Source organism: Syngnathus floridae, chromosome 3, assembly GCF_059516105.1.
Source record: "Syngnathus floridae isolate MCC-2025c chromosome 3, RoL_Sflo_1.0, whole genome shotgun sequence".
NCBI classification, from domain to species: domain Eukaryota; kingdom Metazoa; phylum Chordata; class Actinopteri; order Syngnathiformes; family Syngnathidae; genus Syngnathus; species Syngnathus floridae.
The window spans coordinates 19,985,339-20,004,726 of NC_142415.1; the positions used below are offsets into that span (position 1 = coordinate 19,985,339).

General features: G+C 45.3%; 3 protein-coding genes across 8 annotated transcripts; 1 reads left to right on the plus strand and 2 right to left on the minus strand.

The window, feature by feature from the left end:
* Window positions 1-1,538: 1,538 nt before the first annotated feature.
* On the minus strand, window positions 1,539-12,647 carry LOC148401012 (adenosine receptor A3). Of its 5 annotated transcripts, none has more exons than XM_088370091.1 (7): window positions 12,176-12,647; window positions 11,382-11,530; window positions 11,110-11,214; window positions 10,832-10,973; window positions 6,534-6,802; window positions 4,336-4,564; window positions 1,539-3,984 (listed from the first exon to the last, which is right to left on the minus strand). In XM_088370091.1, the coding sequence occupies exons 4-7, from the start codon at window positions 10,872-10,874 to the stop codon at window positions 3,110-3,112; spliced, it is 1,416 nt and encodes a 471-aa protein (XP_088226217.1). In that variant the 5' UTR covers window positions 10,875-10,973; window positions 11,110-11,214; window positions 11,382-11,530; window positions 12,176-12,647; the 3' UTR covers window positions 1,539-3,109. The 5 variants fall into 5 exon arrangements, with proteins under 5 accessions (XP_088226217.1, XP_088226218.1, XP_088226219.1 ...); XM_088370092.1 differs by lacking the exon at window positions 12,176-12,647 and adding an exon at window positions 11,608-12,166; XM_088370093.1 differs by lacking the exons at window positions 10,832-10,973; window positions 11,110-11,214; window positions 11,382-11,530; window positions 12,176-12,647 and adding an exon at window positions 9,719-10,754 and having other exon boundaries at window positions 1,541-3,984.
* Window positions 9,257-12,455, plus strand: dpep1 (dipeptidase 1). Its single transcript, XM_088370096.1, has 10 exons — window positions 9,257-9,525; window positions 9,604-9,730; window positions 10,082-10,214; window positions 10,291-10,441; window positions 10,615-10,684; window positions 10,843-11,019; window positions 11,125-11,209; window positions 11,286-11,361; window positions 11,437-11,572; window positions 12,197-12,455. Exons 1-10 carry the CDS (start codon window positions 9,410-9,412, stop codon window positions 12,359-12,361), a joined length of 1,236 nt encoding a protein of 411 aa, XP_088226222.1. The 5' UTR covers window positions 9,257-9,409; the 3' UTR covers window positions 12,362-12,455.
* A 148-nt stretch (window positions 12,648-12,795) lies between the features above and the next one.
* On the minus strand, window positions 12,796-18,671 carry slc22a31 (solute carrier family 22 member 31). 2 transcript variants are annotated; one of them, XM_088370090.1, is made up of 9 exons: window positions 18,070-18,671; window positions 16,491-16,594; window positions 16,257-16,411; window positions 14,752-14,920; window positions 14,473-14,618; window positions 14,305-14,413; window positions 14,031-14,245; window positions 13,830-13,941; window positions 12,796-13,730 (listed from the first exon to the last, which is right to left on the minus strand). In XM_088370090.1, exons 1-9 carry the CDS (start codon window positions 18,580-18,582, stop codon window positions 13,277-13,279), a joined length of 1,977 nt encoding a protein of 658 aa, XP_088226216.1. In that variant the 5' UTR covers window positions 18,583-18,671; the 3' UTR covers window positions 12,796-13,276. The 2 variants fall into 2 exon arrangements, with proteins under 2 accessions (XP_088226216.1, XP_088226215.1); XM_088370089.1 differs by having other exon boundaries at window positions 18,004-18,669.
* Window positions 18,672-19,388: the final 717 nt, after the last annotated feature.

The following is a 19,388-nucleotide window of genomic DNA, read 5'->3' on the forward strand; positions in this document are numbered from 1 at the left end:
GCGATTAGAACCTGAATTTCAAGAAGGTGTTCTGCCCAAACATGTTTTTTTTGTCCTATTCCGGCTATCCTTACGGGGAAAATGGTTTCAGTTTCAGAAAAATACTTACTTTGATTGCTGATGCTGCCAATCACTTCTGCATGACTCAACAAAGACCTCAAAGGTTGCTGCGGAATGAATATTACAGTAACACCTCTCCTTGCAGACAAGCTGCAGCAGACACTCAGCTTAAGTGCAAGGTTGAACATTGGGATGAAGCGCGCAGACGGATTTAGTTTTAAAAAACGTCAGCAGGGACTGCGGACACGACGCACCTGCTTCAAGCACGTGTCGCTGGATGCTGATGTTGGTTGCGCCGGACAGGTGGACAGGTGGCATCACTCAGGCCAGGCGCCGATGAATAATCGAGCTGACGCGTCGGTGAGGTGTGCTTAACGCCGGCTGGACAAATGGAGCTGGATCGCAAATGCCAAGGGAGCCCATGTCCAGCCACTGCGCAGACAGATAAAATAGCCAGCAAGACAACACAACCACAAGTATTCATCTTACTCTTTGACTTTTACTTCTCACCTACCCGCCTTTATTTTTTTATATAAGCCATCCTTGCAGTTTACCCCGACTGACACAACCTGCACATGTTAAATTTCAATAGATGTGTGCAAAATTGTTCATTTGCTGTGACCCCGCCCCCTGACCAGCACAAGCACAGCTCGCGGGCATCTCTGCCTTTGCCCTCGCTGGAGCCAAAAACAGAGCCCAGCCACAGGTGGTGTGTGCGTGTGCACTTTATTGGTTGTGACACACGTCTCTTGCCTTAAGTGCTTGGAGAGGACAATTAAAAATGCATCAGTAGCATGCAATGAGAGGGTTGAAAAGAACACACGGCGGGCGGACAGCAATATGTAACCTTGCTCAGGCTGCGACCTCTCGAGCTGAGCTGCTGACTAAGTACGTACAAATGCAAACTTTTTAACTCTTTGTCATGACGTCAATTAATACACGATGAAGCGACACGCTTTTTAAAGCCGTTTTTCCTCCCATTGTTTTTCCACATTAGCCTTGAGAAGTGACAAGCAGGTGTGCTCGAAACACTGAAAAAAATGCAGAATACACTCCGTTTTATTTTGTTAAGTGGTTGCACAAAAGAAAACGGGAGGGATCAGATAGCTACATTTTTGAAGTTGTCGGATAGTCAACTTCAAAAACGTGTGCAATCCACAATCCAACTACTGCAAAAAGTGTAGCCATCTGGATCCCAATCATGTTATTTTGTGCAACTGCTTGATGAAAAAAATAGTCAATCCAACATCATTATTTGCTTAGCCCAACCTGTGCACAATGGCACAAAGCTCCAAGCCAAGGTCATTCAATTCCCACCAGAGCATTCCTTTCTCTGCGTACATGAGTCAGGCCTGGGCAAAAGAGCATGTCCATGTCAGGTCACAATGTCCACTCCTCCCCCCCTTCATTTTTTTTGCACCCACAAGTCATAAGTGGCTCGCCATTTTAAGCCGCATTAGCATGATAGCACAGCACTCAGTTCAAATTGTTATATTTGTGTTTGAGGTGAGCGGTAGTTTCTCACCTACAAGAAAAAAAACAGTAAAATGACAATGAATGGCCTTTATTGGAATGCCGCACACAAAAACAAATGACTTGAACCCATAAGTTGGTGCAATATGAATTTTTCATCATTCAAATACTTCTTAAGTTAAGGATACGCGTGTATAGAAGCTATCAAATGGTGGCAAAGCACTTCAAAATGGAAGGGATCATAAAATAGCAACACCATGCTTCATGCATGTACACAATCACCATCCCATGAAGCAACGACATTCTGTAGGAAGTTCAAAGGTCAAAGCAGCTTCATATCATTTGCATGGACACCAGCCTAAAGAACAAGCGAAATGACCGCGACATCACACAGAGCCAAACAAATATACACAATAGCACTACACACAAACCGTCATTAGATTCACGTTTGGGCATTTGTACACAATACGAGATGTTTGGGAACACAGTAAAGTGGTCAAAGCAGAAACAAAGGTTAGCTTTCACTTTTGACCGCATAAGATGCAGTCCGACACCGCAAACGACAAACACGTTCACTGAATTCAACCGAACAAGACGGAAATTCCACCAGATAGTACCAAAGTAATACTTTTATTGCTTTGGACTGAGAAAAAAATTTGCATCTGGAAATATCAGCTTGATTTTCCGTCAACATAAAAATCACATCAAATTTCCCCAGATTTGCAAATCTGATAACGATGACTGATCAATAGATTGCCCAATAAGCCGACTTGTGTTCAAATGTAAGAACATTTAGCGAAGATGAAGATTCATCCACGACAACCTCTGAAGCTGAAGTTCAACTCATTGAATCCGTATTTCCCTCACAACTTTGCACAGTAGCAAAGTTTCCATTCATGCTTTGTTCTCACAGATGTTTTTCCGAGCGGTGACTCAGTTGTTAAGTAAGGAACATTTTGGCCTTGATGTTTGAAAAGAGAAAATGATAAATCCACGGGTAACCACCGTAACCACAGCTCTCACGCTGAGAGCAGGTGGAGCCTTGCTGCTTCTCAAGATGCACATTTCTTTTGGACTTTTAGAAGTCCAAAACAAGCCAGAGGTGAAATACTGCATAACATGCAAAGCCATTATGGAGCATACCAGACATCTCCAGGAACATATGATACCTTTGTTAGCTGCATCATGCTTTTTTGAAATTCACACAATCGAAAAAATGTTCATTTCCACACGGTATGCGAGACATGCCTTGTTGTCCACTTAGGAAAAAAAAAAAACATCTTGCGGCCTTCTAGATATAACTGTAGAGTTGTGTTCCTGAGATACGGGCACAAAAGAAGCCAAGGCCAGCGGAGAGAATCAACTTGCAGGCATCTCCACATCTTGATCATGAAATCTACAGTATGTCAAAAACTTAATTGTCAAAACGTTACAAGCTGGAATAGAACATGGAGCCTAAGACAACATCGAAAGCAGACTTGACAACGGCAGAAACAAACTTGCTTGTTGCCACCACACGACTTTAACGATCTTCCACAATAAGTATTTCACAACAAGCTCCTGTCGTGTTCCTCACTCAGGCTTTCTCCTCCTGTGGGGGACAGTGCTGATCACGCTGAAAGAGTAACGTCACGCCCTTCCGAAAACGATGGTCCCTCACGCTGTAGATGATCACGTTACAGCAACTGTTTGCCGTTAGGATCCAGAAGGCAACAAAGGAGAAGTTGCACCAGGTGTATCCCACCACGTTCCCCAGCACAAACACGGCAATGGGGGAGAAGGATGCGGTGAAAGCAAACGTTAAGATGCTTATTGTCTTAGCGGCCTTAATATCTGAAAAGGAAGGTCTGTGGGGAGGGCATGAGCCTCCCCCTCCTCCTCCTCCCTCAGTCAAACTCCCCTCGGAGAGCAGTTTGCGTCTCCTGGAGTACTGCTTGATGCTTGTGAAGGACATAATGTTAATAGCCAACGTTCCACCGAGAAGAGTAAAGTCAAAGACTGGGAAGAGCAGCAGGATGTTGGCGTCATGCGGCAAGCGGTTGCCAAGCAACACTGGAGAGTAGTTGCACATACGGCTACACTCGTTGTACTCTAAAGTGAAGTTGCTGCTGAATAAGAGCGGCGCCAGCGCCAGGAGAAAACTGGCAGCCCAGGAGAGTAGAATGAGGAGAAGAGTTCTCCTCCGGGTCACCAGGGCGTCCTTGTGCAGCGGCCACAGGATGGCCACACTTCGCTCCACTGTCATGAGGAATATGGTGCTGATGGAGACGAAGGTGCAGCCGGCAAAAACGGGTCCAATCAGCATGCAGGGCTGCCAGGGGCTCCTTTGAGAAGCCCGACCGCCCTGGTACCAAACGGGAGGCGTGTAGGTTACCATCAGTGAGACTTCAGTGTAAACGGAGAAAGGGACCACCAGGACGCCCACCATCATGTCAGCTATAGCCAGAGACACTGTCAAGAAATACACATTCATTAGGAAGATGTACAAATGAAAATATGAAGTCACTGGTTTTCCTACTTAATGTGGACTAGGTTCTTTTGTTGGACCTGATTGCAGACTTTGAGAATATGGACCACAATATTCCATTGGCTAGTGATTTAGTAGATTCTATTTGGCAGAGAGAACTTTTCGTGGTAGCCATGGTTTCTCAGATGCCAACTGTGCCCATATGGTGTTCCACTCGGTTCAACTTCGGGGCCACTGCTTTTTTCACTGTATACCCCGAGTTGGCTCTACTGGAGTATTCGGGTTCTTAATGTTAGTCAAAAGAACTTATTTTGAAATTCGACGTTGAAAGTTACCTTTCAAGTAGCCTTGTGGTGTCCTGGACTGTCTGGTCTGCACAAATACAGTCAGAGTGATAACATTTCCGATCACGATGGCAAAAGTCAGGCTGAGCATGAAAGCAACTGCAAAGGCACGATTGAGAAAGCCACAGCAGCAGACTGTACAGAGAGGAGCCGCCGGTTGCTCCGATATCACTTTGGCCTGGGAAGCTGGAGTCAGGTTCAAAAGAGACTCTGTCGTCGCCTGCAGAAGGGCACAATTCCCAACCGCATCCGTTTGGTTCAACAAAGCAGTCATGGTCCAAGATGGTCTGGTCCTCCTCACTTGTGCGATTTGTATCGGATCGTCAGGAGACCATGTCCGGACTTACCTGTTGGGGAAAAGAATTTAATTTTTAGTTAACTGTCATAACCTTGCCCTGACACACATTAATAGTAGTAATGAAGAACGACTATTCTGCCCATTCTAGAGTACCGTATTTTGCGGACTATAAGTCGCACCAGACATAAAATGCATAATATAGAGGGCGTGACTGATTTATGACCTTTATGAAAATTTCAGGCGTCTGTATATTGACTGGCTTGGTAAGAATCCTTAAAAGATGTTTTGGATTGTGGTAGCAGTTTGCTGCATTTGTCAGAGTGGTGCTTGTGACGGAGAACAAAATCACACCTTTTTTTAGTCTGATGCACAATAATGGAAACACAATTTGGTTTGTATATATATTTACGATAATAGAAGCATACTCAGTCGACTATTTTCGATAAGAGTCCAGGCGGACAAAAGACATGCATTATTTGCGTGTGCTGTTATGCACTGTGCTTTTTGCGCGAGTGCTAATGTAGCAATATGTTGCTATTTCGACAGAGGTCACGAAAGGTTGCAAACTCTTGTCGCAAAAACAAAATTGAACACGCTGTATTGCTGTTTTGTTCAATTCTAAATGTTTGACTTGTAAATAACGCATTGCACCAGATTATACATAAACAGTTGGTTTTACAGTAAAGTTGAAATGATTAAAAAAGCCTTCATCTCAGAATAGTCAGGGGGAAAACAACTCATTAAGGATTCGGTTACTATCAGTGAAGATGACAGGCTAAAGTCCACCCTCTGGCGAGGCCTCCAGCTCAATGAGACCACCAGCTGACACACACACACACACTGTTCACACATTTCAGCGTGGCCTATAAGTAGTGTGTGTCTGTGTGTGTACGTGTGACTTGACATCAGACCTCGGAAGGTTTCGTCCTCACCCTGTCGCAAGTGATTTTTTTTTTTTTTTTGCTCGGCGGTTGTTTAGTTGGTATTTAATCGCCAAATAATATCAAATAAAAGTAATTGGTTAATAAACAGGGGAAAATGTTTCAATACATTTGAATGCAAATAAAATTGCGTCCGATTATTCGCTTGACCAATAGAATCATCGATACAATAGTCAATTGTAAAAATATGCGATAGTGACAGCCTTGCAGATTGACTCGTTTCGCCGAATTTCTAAACAACTTGTTGAGGCTTTCAGAAAACGAGAGCCAAAGAACGAAGACAAGTGGTTGCCAGTGAACCACGGATGAAGACAAACAAGCATGCATTCTCATCTTCCTTCACATGTCTGCTGAGTGGGAACTGAACACGAGCTGCTTAAAAAAATAATAATAATAAAAAAAAGTTATTTGTAAGCAAAGACTCTCTGTAACATCTGCGAACAACCCAGCTCCTACAAAGATATGAACCTCTCAATCCAGATGGACTTCAACATATTTCCTTGACTCCTTCCTCTTCGACTACTTTCCGATGAATACTATACCCGAGATCCAAAAATAGAAAAACCCCAAAAGGTCAGTCACCATGCAAATTGTGAATTTGAAAGAGAGCCGACAGCTAACATAGCAGCTCACGTACTTTTAAAGTTCATCCCAAAGTTCTTCCAAGTGACTTGGATTCAAAGGTGCCTCTAAAAAAATGCAGAAGAGCAAACACCTAAAAGGTCAAAACGTATTCTGTAGTTTTTACTCTCATTCCTAGAATTCATTCAGCCACTTGTGAACTTCCGACGTCAGTTTCCTCTCTCTAATAATGACATGATTATTTCTCAACATATCTTGCAACATGAGCATCATTTTATTTGTAAGATCTCAAATGTCTTAGCATGTTGTTTTCCCACTAATTGAGGATTATATTAAGCAGAAAAAAATACAAGAGGGATTTTCCTTACCTGCACTTGACTGAGATCAACCAGGACAGATTGAAAAATGAGCTTCCAATGAGCTTGACTCAACGAAATCAACGCCATGGGCTTGTGTGCAGCAGGAAGCGGCGGCATTCCGTAATCAGTCACTCTCTCCTCGCTCACCACTCCGCAGACGCCCTCGCCTCCATCGCCTGCCTCGCCTCGCCTCTCAGCTGCGGCATCCACGCGTGCTTTGCAACGCGGCAAGTTCACAGCAGCCTCATCTTCACCCTCCTCTTCCTCCTCCTCCCAACCTAACATAGCAGCAAAAGCCAGACAAGTCGTCGACTTTAAAATGACTTTGAAGTCGGCGTTCAATGCACGCAGCTTGACGAGGAGGCTGAAATCGCTCATGTCATTTGAAAATACGTTGAGAGCATTCCATGTTGACATTTGAATGGGAACCTTTGCAGATTCACATCATCAAACTATACTTACAAGAACAAAATGAATGTTCTGTATTCACGTCGTAGTTCATTTCAAGACACTTAATTACACGCTATAGAATCAGTGCAGAATTTGGCCTGGAGTCACGCAATGCCGGTATTAATCTAACCAGATCCGTCTGACAGACACGTGAATGGAAATGGGGCTGGCTTCCTCTCAAGACGTTGCTGCCTGTGCTGGACCCAAATTCCCGCCGTGGCTGTTCAATTGGCGCTGTCGGATAATCGCCTTGTTTACGTGCACGGACGGGGTCACGACAAACGGCGGGCGTTAGACGACTTGACATCGGTTGGCCCATATCAAAGCCAAAACAATGCTTTGGGCACGGCAGCAACCAAACTTGTTAGGAATCCCCCAGTGTAGGGCCCCTCCCCTTGCTAAAAAAGCGGTTAAACTGCTAGTTTGTGAACGATTGTCCAGCCTGCCATGAAAAATGGACAAAATATTGCGGCAATTCATTTCAAAAAAGATATTGTGGAAGGCGTAAGTATTTGTATCATCCACAGACTTCTATTGCCCAAAATGGATGTGCTCTTTGTCTGCTTAGAGGTTAAGCAGCATATTTTTGGTCTGTGTTGGTTATCTATTGCGAGAAGACACACTTTCCCAAAAAGGGAAAGAGAAAAAAAACGCAAGGCTACGCAGCTGGCTTTTAGAGAAGTCCTCTTTTAGCAGCCAGCTCTGCAGCAGGGTGCAGCAGGTTCGCCTCTAAAATATGAATATCCCTGTCAAAGCCATTACTATGGAGCAGTCTGGCCGTCCACTTTGGTGGCTCCATCGCTCCTCCGAGCTGACACTTGGGTTCTGCCGGTGAAAGCAGAACCATGTAGCCCGATGTAAAGAAGGCCAATTTACATTCCGAATATGCTTCTCGTTCACAAAAGATTGGACCACTCGCGGTGATACAAAGGAGGAAACGCTTCCACGTCGTCACTTGCAAAATAAACGAGTCATTGCCTGAAACGTAAAAACAATGTGTACCATTTGTCCTCCGTACTTCGAAAAAAATATAAGCAGCCACAGCGCACAAGCTGTTGGTCTGTTCGGATGAAGCAATTTAGCCACTGTGATTATTTTAATTTCAGAGCACAAGTGAAAAAGTGGATGATCGAAAAAAATCATCACAGCCACAGCGCACAAGCTGTTGGTCTGTTCGCATGAAGCAATTTAGCCACTGTGATTATTTTAATTTCGGACCACAAGTGAAAAAGTGGATGAGGTAAGAAATAACATTGTTCAAGAAAACACACTTTAGTGTCAGACTCTGGAGTTCAGCCAAGCAAAAAATAAGCAACTTGATGAAGACCAAGAGCCAAGCTAAAAAAGCACTGATGCAAAAAATGAAAATCTGACTTATACAAAAACATTAATATGGACCAGTGAAATGTCAAAAAAATATATATAACGATCACGCAGTACGATACTGGGTTTACATCCAATCCGTTCGTTATCACTGTTAGATATAAAGTAGCAAAAAAAAAAAAAAAACATTTGCAAAGCGGAGGGGTTGCAACGCCCACTCCATGGGTTCTCAACCTTTCAACTGCAAAGATTACAGTCTTCTTATCTTCAATGCCTCAGAGAGTATCAGAAAAGTGGGGAATCGTGCAAAGAGCTGGGGCTGAACTCATTTTCAGCGCAGCAGAAAAGTAAACTTGACTTTTTGTGTTGCATCATTACAGAAGCTCTTCAATGGATATTAGAGGTCAAGTGCCAACTCTGATTGAAACAAGGACTCGTCAACCAACACTAACATCAGAGTCACTTTTATATGTAATGTGAGAAATGGTGTGCAGAATAATCTAGTAACCCTGGTTGTTTTTATTATCTATATATTTATAAATGTTTACTGTAAAACACATCAACAATTTAGGGATATGATTAACAAAAGATGGCATAAACATTTGGAACACAGAGTTATCTACAAATCATTGCATGTCACAAAACTAAGTCATGGTCATTCGGGTGAGGCAATAAAAGGTCACGTGCACTCGTGTGTGTAAGGGTGATCGGGGCCTATCTCGAAAAAAGTTTCAATTGAATCGGATTGCGCGTTCATCTTCGAACGAGTGTCGTCAGTCTTCAAAAGTCGACTGGGAAAACATCCAACGTTCATCTGGTTGGAGGCGGCTGAATTCAATGAGGAACATTCTTTAGAAAATTCTTTATGGTGACAATAAGCAACTTCTATTGTTTTACGAGCGGAGAGCTGGCAGGGTCGAGCTGCTACGCCGACTTTATGATGAAAAAAAGCTGTGATGAGAAACACGAGGAGGAGCTTTGCACTCATCTTACGCTTAAAGGTTAGAACACAGACGCTGACTAATAATATCTTACAGAGGAACCCAGAGCCTCATCCGAGCATTATTGAGCTTACTTTATCGAGTTAGCAAGGATCTAAAGTGTTGTTAAACATGTCGTTAGCCGTCTCTTTGCTTTTATGCGCCACGTGTTGGTCCGTCTCTTCGGGCGAGGACTCGTACACGGCCAGAGCTCTCAAGCTGATGTCTGAGACGCCGCTCATCGACGGGTGAATGAACGCACTTCTTCTCGGAGAGATCATCAGACATGTAAAGATAAGTTGTTGTTTTCCCTCGCCCTCTTCCAGCCACAATGATCTGCCTTGGCAACTGCGCATACAATTCAACAACCAGCTGAACAAAGTGGACCTAAACACTCTGGCAACGACACACACCAACATCCCAAAAATAAAGACGGGTCACCTGGGAGCGCAGGTACAGCACATGCATCTATTTTCCACTTCAGCTCTGCACTACTCGATCAGATCAACTACAAAAGCTGAACCCGACTGCCAAAGCTTCATCCGAAAACGACAATGTTTTTCCCACTGAAAGGTGCTCCGCCCTACTTTCGTGTGGTGTTCCACAGGGTTCAATTGTCGGCCCACTGCCATTTTTATTGTAGGCTATTTGCTGCCCTCGGGTTCCATCTTGATTGTTTCCTTTACCTGCCATGTGGATGAAAGCCAGATATGTGCTCTCTCCTTTGGCAAGAGCACTTTGTAACACTAATCCATATCTTCTTTCAAAGCTCCATGGGTATACTCCTACGACTTTCTCTTTCAGTTCTGGTCGGCCTATGTGCCCTGCGAGTCTCAGTCCAAAGATGCCGTTCGACAAACACTGGAGCAGATCGATGTCGTTCACAGGATGTGTCACAAATACCCAAACACGTTTCGGTTTGCCACCAGCAGCCAAGGTCAGGTGACAACTTGACAATGAGGTCATTCTGGTCACAGTTAATACGCAACGCCATCTTTTGGTGCTTTGTGCAGACATCATGGCGGCGTTCAAAGCCAATAAAACGGCCAGTCTGATTGGCGTGGAGGGGGGTCACTCCATTGACAGCAGTCTGGGCACTCTGCGCACGTTCTACAACTTGGGGGTCCGCTACCTTACCCTCACACATTCCTGCAACGTACCCTGGTAGGACACACGTGTAAAAATTTCGACGTCATCGGCCCTGAAAAATATCCGCCGGGAATTGTCAGTCAATTGAATTCCCAAAACATCATATTTGATTTCACTGTATTTATTCAGCTAGGGTGAGTTTGTGGATTCATTCATTCAAAAAAAAAACTAATCAATATTATTGTCAGGGCTGATAACTGGCTTGTGGACACTGGATCAGAACCATCTGAACACAACGGCCTGTCTCCTTTTGGCAAGGTCAGTTTTTACACCAGTTCTACGAATGACGTTTGAAAAACATATAATTCCGAAACTGCGCTCGGCTGTGGATGATATTGTGAAGACGAGCGCTTACAACATTTGATGGGCGGACTGTGTTGGACATGAAAAATGAAATCATCTTACTTCCCCTCCAGCAAGTGCTTGCAGAAATGAACCGCTTGGGCATGCTGATCGACTTGTCTCACGTGCCCGTTCCAGTGATGCAGCAGGCGCTGGACCTGTCCAAGGCGCCCGTCATCTTCAGCCACTCTTCGGCCTACACCGTTTGTCCACACAAGAGAAACGTTCCTGATGAAATTCTCAAGAGAGTGGTGATTGCGTAAAACACAATCCCACGCACTCAAACAGCCATTACGAGCTCACACGTTTTTTTTTAAACCAGAGGACAAAACGTGACCTACTTTGTGTCTGTCCAGAACGAAAGTGGAGGAATTGTGATGATCAACTTCTTCAACGACTACGTGAGCTGCTCCCCCACCGCCACTCTGGCCAACGTCGCCGGTAGCCTACTTGCAATCACAAGCTTTGTGAATATGGGAAAGCCAAGGTTTGAATCATCCAAGTGTTTTCACTTTAGATCATTTTGACCACATCAAGAAAGTGGGAGGAGCTGGCATTATCGGTTTCGGCGGGGACTACGATGGCGTCGGAAGGTAATTCCAAAAGACTTCACCTCAAATGTCAAAGCGAGGTGGTCATCTAGAAGGTGTCGTCATGTTTCCAAACAGACTCCCTGAGGGTCTGGAGGACGTGTCCAAGGTCCCAAGTCTGGTGGCTGAGCTGTTAAGAAGAGGCTGGTCTGACGAGGAAGTCAAGGCCGCTCTGGGAAACAATTTGCTTCGTGTATTCAAACGAGCAGAAGAGGTGAGTTGCAGAAAAAAATAAAATCAATCACACACCACTCGGAATGGACACTTCTTCGTTGAACAAATGGGGCTGTTTGAATACGGAGAAGCTGACAAATCCACAGCCGAAATTCAAAGCGCTAACGCCTACGCCGCCGTGCTGCTCCACGCAAAACATAAAAATGCGTCAGCATGCACTTCATTAATGGATGATGGCATCATAAAAGTCTTAGCAAGTGAGCGGGAGCGCTACTTGGCCTGCCTGTAAAATGCTTGTGTAAGACGCCAAGAGCAATATCCGGACGGGGGCATTTTTATAACACACTCATAAAAAAATAAGAGCCGTATATTTGCCAATCGCCCCAAAACTCATTTGATTGGTGTTGGATCAGCTCATTCCCTCAACATACAAGATAAAAGGGAATACCATTGAAGCAACTTGTGAGCCAAAGGTCAACATGGCCGACCCCTAAATGGGCCCCTGGATTTGAATCTCATCTCAGTCTTTTCCCCCCTTTGCTTGACTTCATGCTCAGGTCATTGAACTGAATCTGGCCCAAAGTCAGCTTGCGAGCCACAAAATGTGTGTACAAGCAGTTAGTGCATATTGTGTGTGTGTTACCTCCGTGTTTCTCTCTATCAGGTCCGTGACAGCCTGAGCAAGCTGATGCCAGATGATCTTCCCATCCCGTTGGATGAGGTGAAGAACCCATGTAGGACCAACGACGGTTACCCCAACGGTGGGACTTTCCCTTCACTCAGCATGGCCGTTCTTCTTTCAACGCTGACCTTTCGGATCCTCATCTAAGTGCTTCATGGGCTCTCTTGCATTCACCAACATGCAGAGCAGTTTTTAAAAGCGCCTTAATGAAATTAAATGTCACATGTTCTCTTTTGGTTCATCTGGATTGCTCGTTAGTCATTTCTAAAAGTGAGCCAACTTTCACAGAAAACAAACCACAGTGAAAACACGAGGTCATATTGACTCATAAAAGGTGAGACGAAGGCGCCACCTAGTGGAGAAAACTGCACATTTCACAATTATTCTTTGAAAAAGGTCAACGTCTTAAAAGAAAAGGAAAAAAAACGGTTTCTCTTGCTATTCTCCCGAGGCTAGTCAGAAGTACCGACAAACAAAATGACGTATTCAGGAAATCTGGCGCCCGAATTATTCAGGCTGGTCCAATTGTGGGGCTTTAAGTATTAAAGCCAACAGATTGTCTTTCAAAAGGTGCTCCCAAGTCTAAATACAAACACGGGTTTAATTCCAACACCAGTGACACCCTTTACACAAGTGATAATTGAGGAAATAATCCCAACACAAAATGTCACAGCGTGCATGACTTGGCGCCCTCTAGTGTGTTCTGCAAAATTCCCAGACGAGCGAGCGCTTGAACCGGGCCGAGCGTCGGATGTCTCGCTTGAAGGAATTTTGGTCTGCGACGGAGACACTGCTGAGTCACACTGTCAGGCTTATTGAAAAGTCCACGAGTTGCTCATTAACGGACAAAGAGCTGCAGCTCACATGACGGACGCCGCTTAAGTGTCCAAGCGCGCACAAATCAACCATTGCTGCCACGCCAACGGCAGCCGTAGCAATTACAACGGGTCCAATTGATTTCTTTCTTTTTTTAGAAAATGAAGCCGTTATTCCGAATGAAATGATGAGCTCCCACATAACCAACCAGCAGCCACGGTTGGTTCCATTGTCCCCCATGACCATTCAGTGTTCCGAAGCTTCCCTCAGCGGTTCAGCCTCCTGCCCCGGCGCTTCACTCCCATCAGACAGCAGGCGCTGCTGAGTCGGCATGGCTATTCTGTACGGCAAACGGTCTTTGCTCAGCATCTTCCTGGTGGCACAGACCAGGCGCGAGTAGTTGTCAGGATTGTACTCCGACGACAGGGGCCGGGAGTTCAGCAAGGGCAGGTCCACCCTGTCCGCCTGAGCCGACGGGAAGAGCGGCGGCCGGCGCCGGCTCTCGCCGTCCTTCAGCGAGTCGGGCAGGGGCTTGCGCTTGCTCTCGGGCAGGAGCATGATGCAGAGCACGGAGAGGACGGCGAAAGAGGCGAAGATCACGTGGTGGAGGAAGTAGCCGCTGTTGTTCTGGAGCTCCATCAGGGAAGAGGCGGCCATGCCCACGCAGCCGGCAGCCAGCACCAGCCCCAGGCACCCGCCTCTGAAAGACAAAAGGAGATTGGTTGTTTAGCAAAGCTCCTCACTTGTTTTCATCAGATTTCATGACGTGAGGCTTCAGCTCCGTGAGCTCTCCACTCACCGCACGACAGTCGGCATCACCTCGCAGGCAAAGAAGATGCTGAGCATGGCGAGAGCTTGCGAAAACAGCAGACCCACAATAGAAAGCACCAGCACCAGGCCTCCTTGCAAGTCTGACAACACAAGAAAACGCTTAACTGCAAACACTCAAGATTAGACCGCAGGTGAAGAAATCATCATGATCCAATCAAAGCGGGCGTACACTGGGCCAGCGCCAGCAGAAGCAGCGAGGCCAGGCCGGTGACGATGGCGGAGAGCAGAAGCATGCTGCGTCGGCCAAAATGATTGACCGTGGAGCAGATGAAGATACAGGCCAGGGTTCCTGTGGTGATTCGGACAAAGTAGCTGAAGTAGAAGTTGCTGGAAGACATGTGCAGGTTTCTGGTGAAGCAGTACTGGATGCCTGTTCCGATCAAGCTGCGGAGAAAGGGAAGCGTCAGAAGCGACATCGGCCAAAAACAACCCGCCCGACTTACAGAGTGAAGCTGAGGATGAGGCAGTTCTTCCAAATAACCCGAGTCTGCCGCAGCTCCAAAACGGAATAGTATCTGGGCTGGCAATCTTCGTTGAATACCGAATCGATCTCTACGAGCGGGAAAAAAAATGAAGTTGCGGCCAAAAAAGGGTCAGGCGGCTCAGCTCACCTGACAGCAACAATTCACCGGGGAAGAGCTCGTCCGGTAAACACACGCCGTTCCGAGCGGAGAATTCCCGGATGCTCCGCTTGGCTTGGCCCATCTGAGCTGTGGCCAGCAGCCAACGGGGAGGCTCCGGAAACAATGACGCGCAGCTGAACAACACAGTTTGCTTTTCACCAGGAGAGCCAAGACATCTAGATAGCGCCATTTATTAATCGAATCAAATAAGGCATTTATTTTGCTCTTGATTATCTCCATTCCCTCCTCTTCCCGCACATGACTCACCACCAGTAGGAAACGAGCAGGAGCAGAGGTAAGGTGGTAACGGCCTGCAGAATGGGCCAATCGCGACACAGCGCAGCCATGCCTGGCAACAGCACCTCGGCAAAGATGCCGAAGAAACCGCCGACCATGGCAACCATCAGACGATGGGGAGCGTCGCACAGCTCCAACCCTGGACAAACAGCAAGAATAAACAAACACAAAAGTCAATCCAATGTTTTCATGACATTGACGAGATCGAAAGAAACAAAAGCACTGACGGCGTTTGTGTGGCAATTCAATCAAAATAAGAATCATTCACACTTGATTTTCTTGTTTCCACCTATTGGCGCTCAGCTTTTATGGTTTGTGACCTTTAACCCCCCTGTCTTTGCCTTTCCTGGCTTCCCGCTTGGCCTCGGGAATCCTTGAATAACAACTCAATCCAAATTGCTCAATAATGAAGATAAAGCTTTTGCCATCAATGTTGACTTACTTGTGACTGTGCAGCTCGGTAGCATGTCACCTTTAACCTCTTTTTCCCAGCCACTGGATTTATTCCACTTTCCTCCCCCCCAGGCTGGGGAAGAGGACAAAGGGAGTGAGAAGCTCCCTTCCTGCTTACTTTCTGGCTGGCCCAGCTATTGTTTTGACATCTCGGTGAATTGCGAATGGAAATCCGCAGGACATTGCCCAGCCAGCAATTTGCCACTGTCTAAATCCGACAACATCAAAAGTCTGGCGCCGACCTGGCTTGTAGGAATGGGGGACTGTAACTGCAACTTGGAAAAGGACCAAGCCAAAAATCTGCTTGTATCTGCCAAGTCCCAACGGACTCATTGGATCAGGACCTTTCGTACACTCACTGCGTCCACACCTACTACGCTCCCCTTCCGGAGACATCTCGACATACTGACGGAATTCCACGGAAAAAAAAAAAAAACCTGATAGGAAATCGTACAAAACTCCCCTGGAACTCCTCTGAGAAATTCCAGCTCTCGTACAGGACACACATGGAATGTGTAAATTGTGGAATGCCATGCTTTTCATATAAAGTTTGATAGTATAGAGTTTGTTTATAAAGGCCAAAGGGAAAGTAGCTACACAAGTCGTTGTTACATGTCAGTGTGTGTTCTGAATAAATAAATAAACAAATAAACAAATAAATAAATAAATAAATAAATGGGGAAAAAACAAAAAGCAAATTGAAAATAAATAAATAAATGGGAAAAAAACAAACAAATTGAAAATAAAAAATAAATAAACAAATTCACATTCTGTATTAAAATCAAATTGCCACATCCGATTCAAAAACACTTAACTCTACCCAAATGGTACATTAATTGCTTCTAATGAATATTCTCTGGATTCAAAAATAGTTTTCTAATCTTTCAGTGAGCAACAAATGAATCGTTGCCAAAAGAATGCAAACTGCCAAGAGTTCATTCAAGATTGTAGTGGACGGCATTGTGGCCGTCCTCCGTGCTCCATCCAGCTTAACGCGAAGCATGTGAGCACACGCAACTTACTTGCTATGTACGAGGATAAGAAGACCCCGGCGAGCATGACGCCCTGAGTGAGACGAAGCAGCAGAAACACCACGGCGCTGTTGGACAAACACACGGCCATGCCAAACACACTGGACAAACTGACGGACAGCAGAAAACCTCGTCGACGACCGAGCCTGAGAAAAGCACAAAATTGCAGCCCTAAGTGACTTGAAAAAAAAAAAAAAAAATCACTGGCATGATTTGATTCTTTACCAGTCGCACAATGAGCCGATAAAGATGTAGCCCACAATCCATCCTGTCATGAAGCAGATGTGTTGAAGGGGAATTTTCCAGTAGTCACCGCACACCAAGTTCCACTGCAACACAAAAATTGAATTTTTATTATTACAAAGAACATTTGGGGGTTGACTGCATTCGGCCAACAACATGAAGCTCCATCACAAGCTGTAAAAAAAAAAAAAAAAAATGAGAATCACTGATCTCGGTGTGCCAACTGACGGGAATGTAGATCATGACAAACTAATTGAATCAAGATGACTGCTGACGGCATAACCACGTTAGAAGAGTGGTGATGAAAATAGAGGCCGCCAAGATGTTCTTTTCCACAGTGAGCCTCCAATCTGATCTTTTGCTGATGTTGTAATTTGTAGACACACAACGAACTGGCCTGCTAAGCACAGGCACAACTTGTTTATTTGTCAGCCAACGAGTCGACGTGGAAAACACTTCTTGCGTATCTTATCGAGCTAACCCATGTAACTGGAGCGATTTGTTCAAGCCCAGCATGAAAAGAAGTTTTCTGTGTGCTCTTTACATAGCAGCAGGAACATTTTTAAATAGTTAGCATACTAACTATCATAACATATTCCCTGATTGAGAGTATGCTACGCTTTGTATTGTCGAACTAAAAGACTGCGGCCAAGGTCACCATGACAGTTAAGTCTCTTCTCCACACTGTAGGCAAAGAGGAAATTTTCAATTTTAACTGGTGCGTTGCTATCCACTGTTGCCGATTTGCCGCATTATCACCACATAAGTAGTAAGGGTTAGGGTTAGGGTTAAAAGGGGAACAAGTCAACACTGTCAAAAAAACCCATCATCAAACGACATAACTCATCTTTGGCACTGAACGCTTCGATTCTGACAAACAGCTTCATTTTATTAGCAATTAAAAATAATTTCCCGGATCCTGCCATGCTTCTTCGTTCTCCATCGGGTCTGAGATGTCTTTATCAATATTTGTAAACTGGGCTGGATTTATATTTGCGTGTCAGGCAAGCTTATGCTAAGCACTAAGCACACCTACACCTTCTCTTTCCTTGCAACCATCTTCTCCTCCAGATGTTTTTGTACCAAAGTTTGGGTTTGTCTGTGGAATTGTTTGTCAATTTAAAGTGTTGCAAATTCGGTCATCTTTTGTTGGAATGAATGAGTCCAATTGTGCTTGACAGCTCCAAAGTTCTTCCACATAAGTCATCCAAGCATGGGTGGGGTGGGGGGAGATCTTCCCTTCCCACACTGCTTTGTCCGGCCTGACCAGAATGTTGTGAAAAGGTCTACCAGCATGTTTGCTCATGTCAATCAGCAAAACGTTGGAGCAAATATTGACACAATTCACAATCTTATCCGCTAACTGACAAACTGAGCGATCTATTTGAGTAATATCCACTTTTTCTTTGTTTTCACAATTCAGTAGGACCATCTCAGCAGCTTGGTCGCTTTCTGTAGACAACATCAAAGTTTGGACAGTGACTGGCGTCATTACCTCGGTGACGAAGTTGCTCTGCAGCCCCGACATGCGAGCATACTCCCAGCCCTGGGTGCAGCTCACCTTCTCCCGGGGAACCCTTTGGGACCAGTCCGACGAGTTCGGCGGGTACTTGTAGAGCTCGCAGTGGCTCAGTCCGGTGCCGTTGACCCAAGGGACGGTCAGGTTTAGGTAAAGCGACTTTGACAGGTTAGCGAGGAGGAAGCCGGAGGGAAGGAGCCGCGGGTCCGGTTTGCAGTGGTACGCGTCCGGGATGGCCGTGTAGAAGACGTCGCTGAACAGGTTGCACATGACAGCGAAACTGGGGAACCAGCTGAACGCCACCACCATTCGGTTGTAGCGTCCGTATCCGCCGCTGTAAGGGAACACCTTGGCATCGTAATCCATTTCCAGGGCTTTGCAGGTCCACTGATCGCAGGGGTAGGTCCGGACCGGAGCACAGCTGGACCAGCTGCGACCACCAACCTTGGAGTAGAATCTTAAATCAAGCACGGCGGTGGCGGGTTGGAGGATAAGGGGGTCTGACGTCACAAACACTGGTCTGCCTTTGACGCCCCTCCTGTGCTGAGACGTCATTCTATTTATTTTTATTCGTGAGACATCATTCTATTTGTGTTTGAATCGATCACGATGACTTTTCTTCACATTAGAGACACCAGCGAAAGTTTTTTTTTTATCACCCTGCATAAGGAAGATGAGTGTTGCTGACGTTCATTGGCGCTCCTATTCCGGATGTTCAATAGGTTGCAGCCCCCCCCCCGTCCTCCCAGTGACAAGGCTAATTAATGTGCACAAGCTCCCAAAAAAATACACTCCAAGATTTCAGAATAGTTAGGATGAGACCAAAACACCAAATTAGCCAGTGACTTGGCAGGGGCATTTCTTTGAGGCTATTAGATGACCAAAAAAGCTAAAGTTGGACCATCTATTTTAAACATGCAGCTGGTAAACATGACACACGGACTAGTCTTTAGATTTGGGAAAATCTTGCTCAAGACAAAACAAAAGGGGGCATAGTTTTAATATTTCAAAATTTTATTAACGAACATAATCTCTGAGGAACAACAGCAGTTCTCGCGCTCTCTGTACATGCAACTGTAGAAAATAACAATTTTGAATTTTTACTTTTAGTCTTATCCCCCCCCGCCCATCTCCATTTCTGGTTCTCACATCATTTTTTGTTTTCTATTTTTTTTCTCTCCAGGAAATGAAAAACAGCTAGAAGGTGAAAGTACTGGATTTCTATGACAGCACTGACGATAGCATCGACAAGCCCTCGGATTTGACCCCCCACCCCTCCCCCTTAGCTGCTCCAACAATATGTACACGAACTACATTGTACAAATAAAAAAATGTTACATTGTTACATCAGATTTACCTGC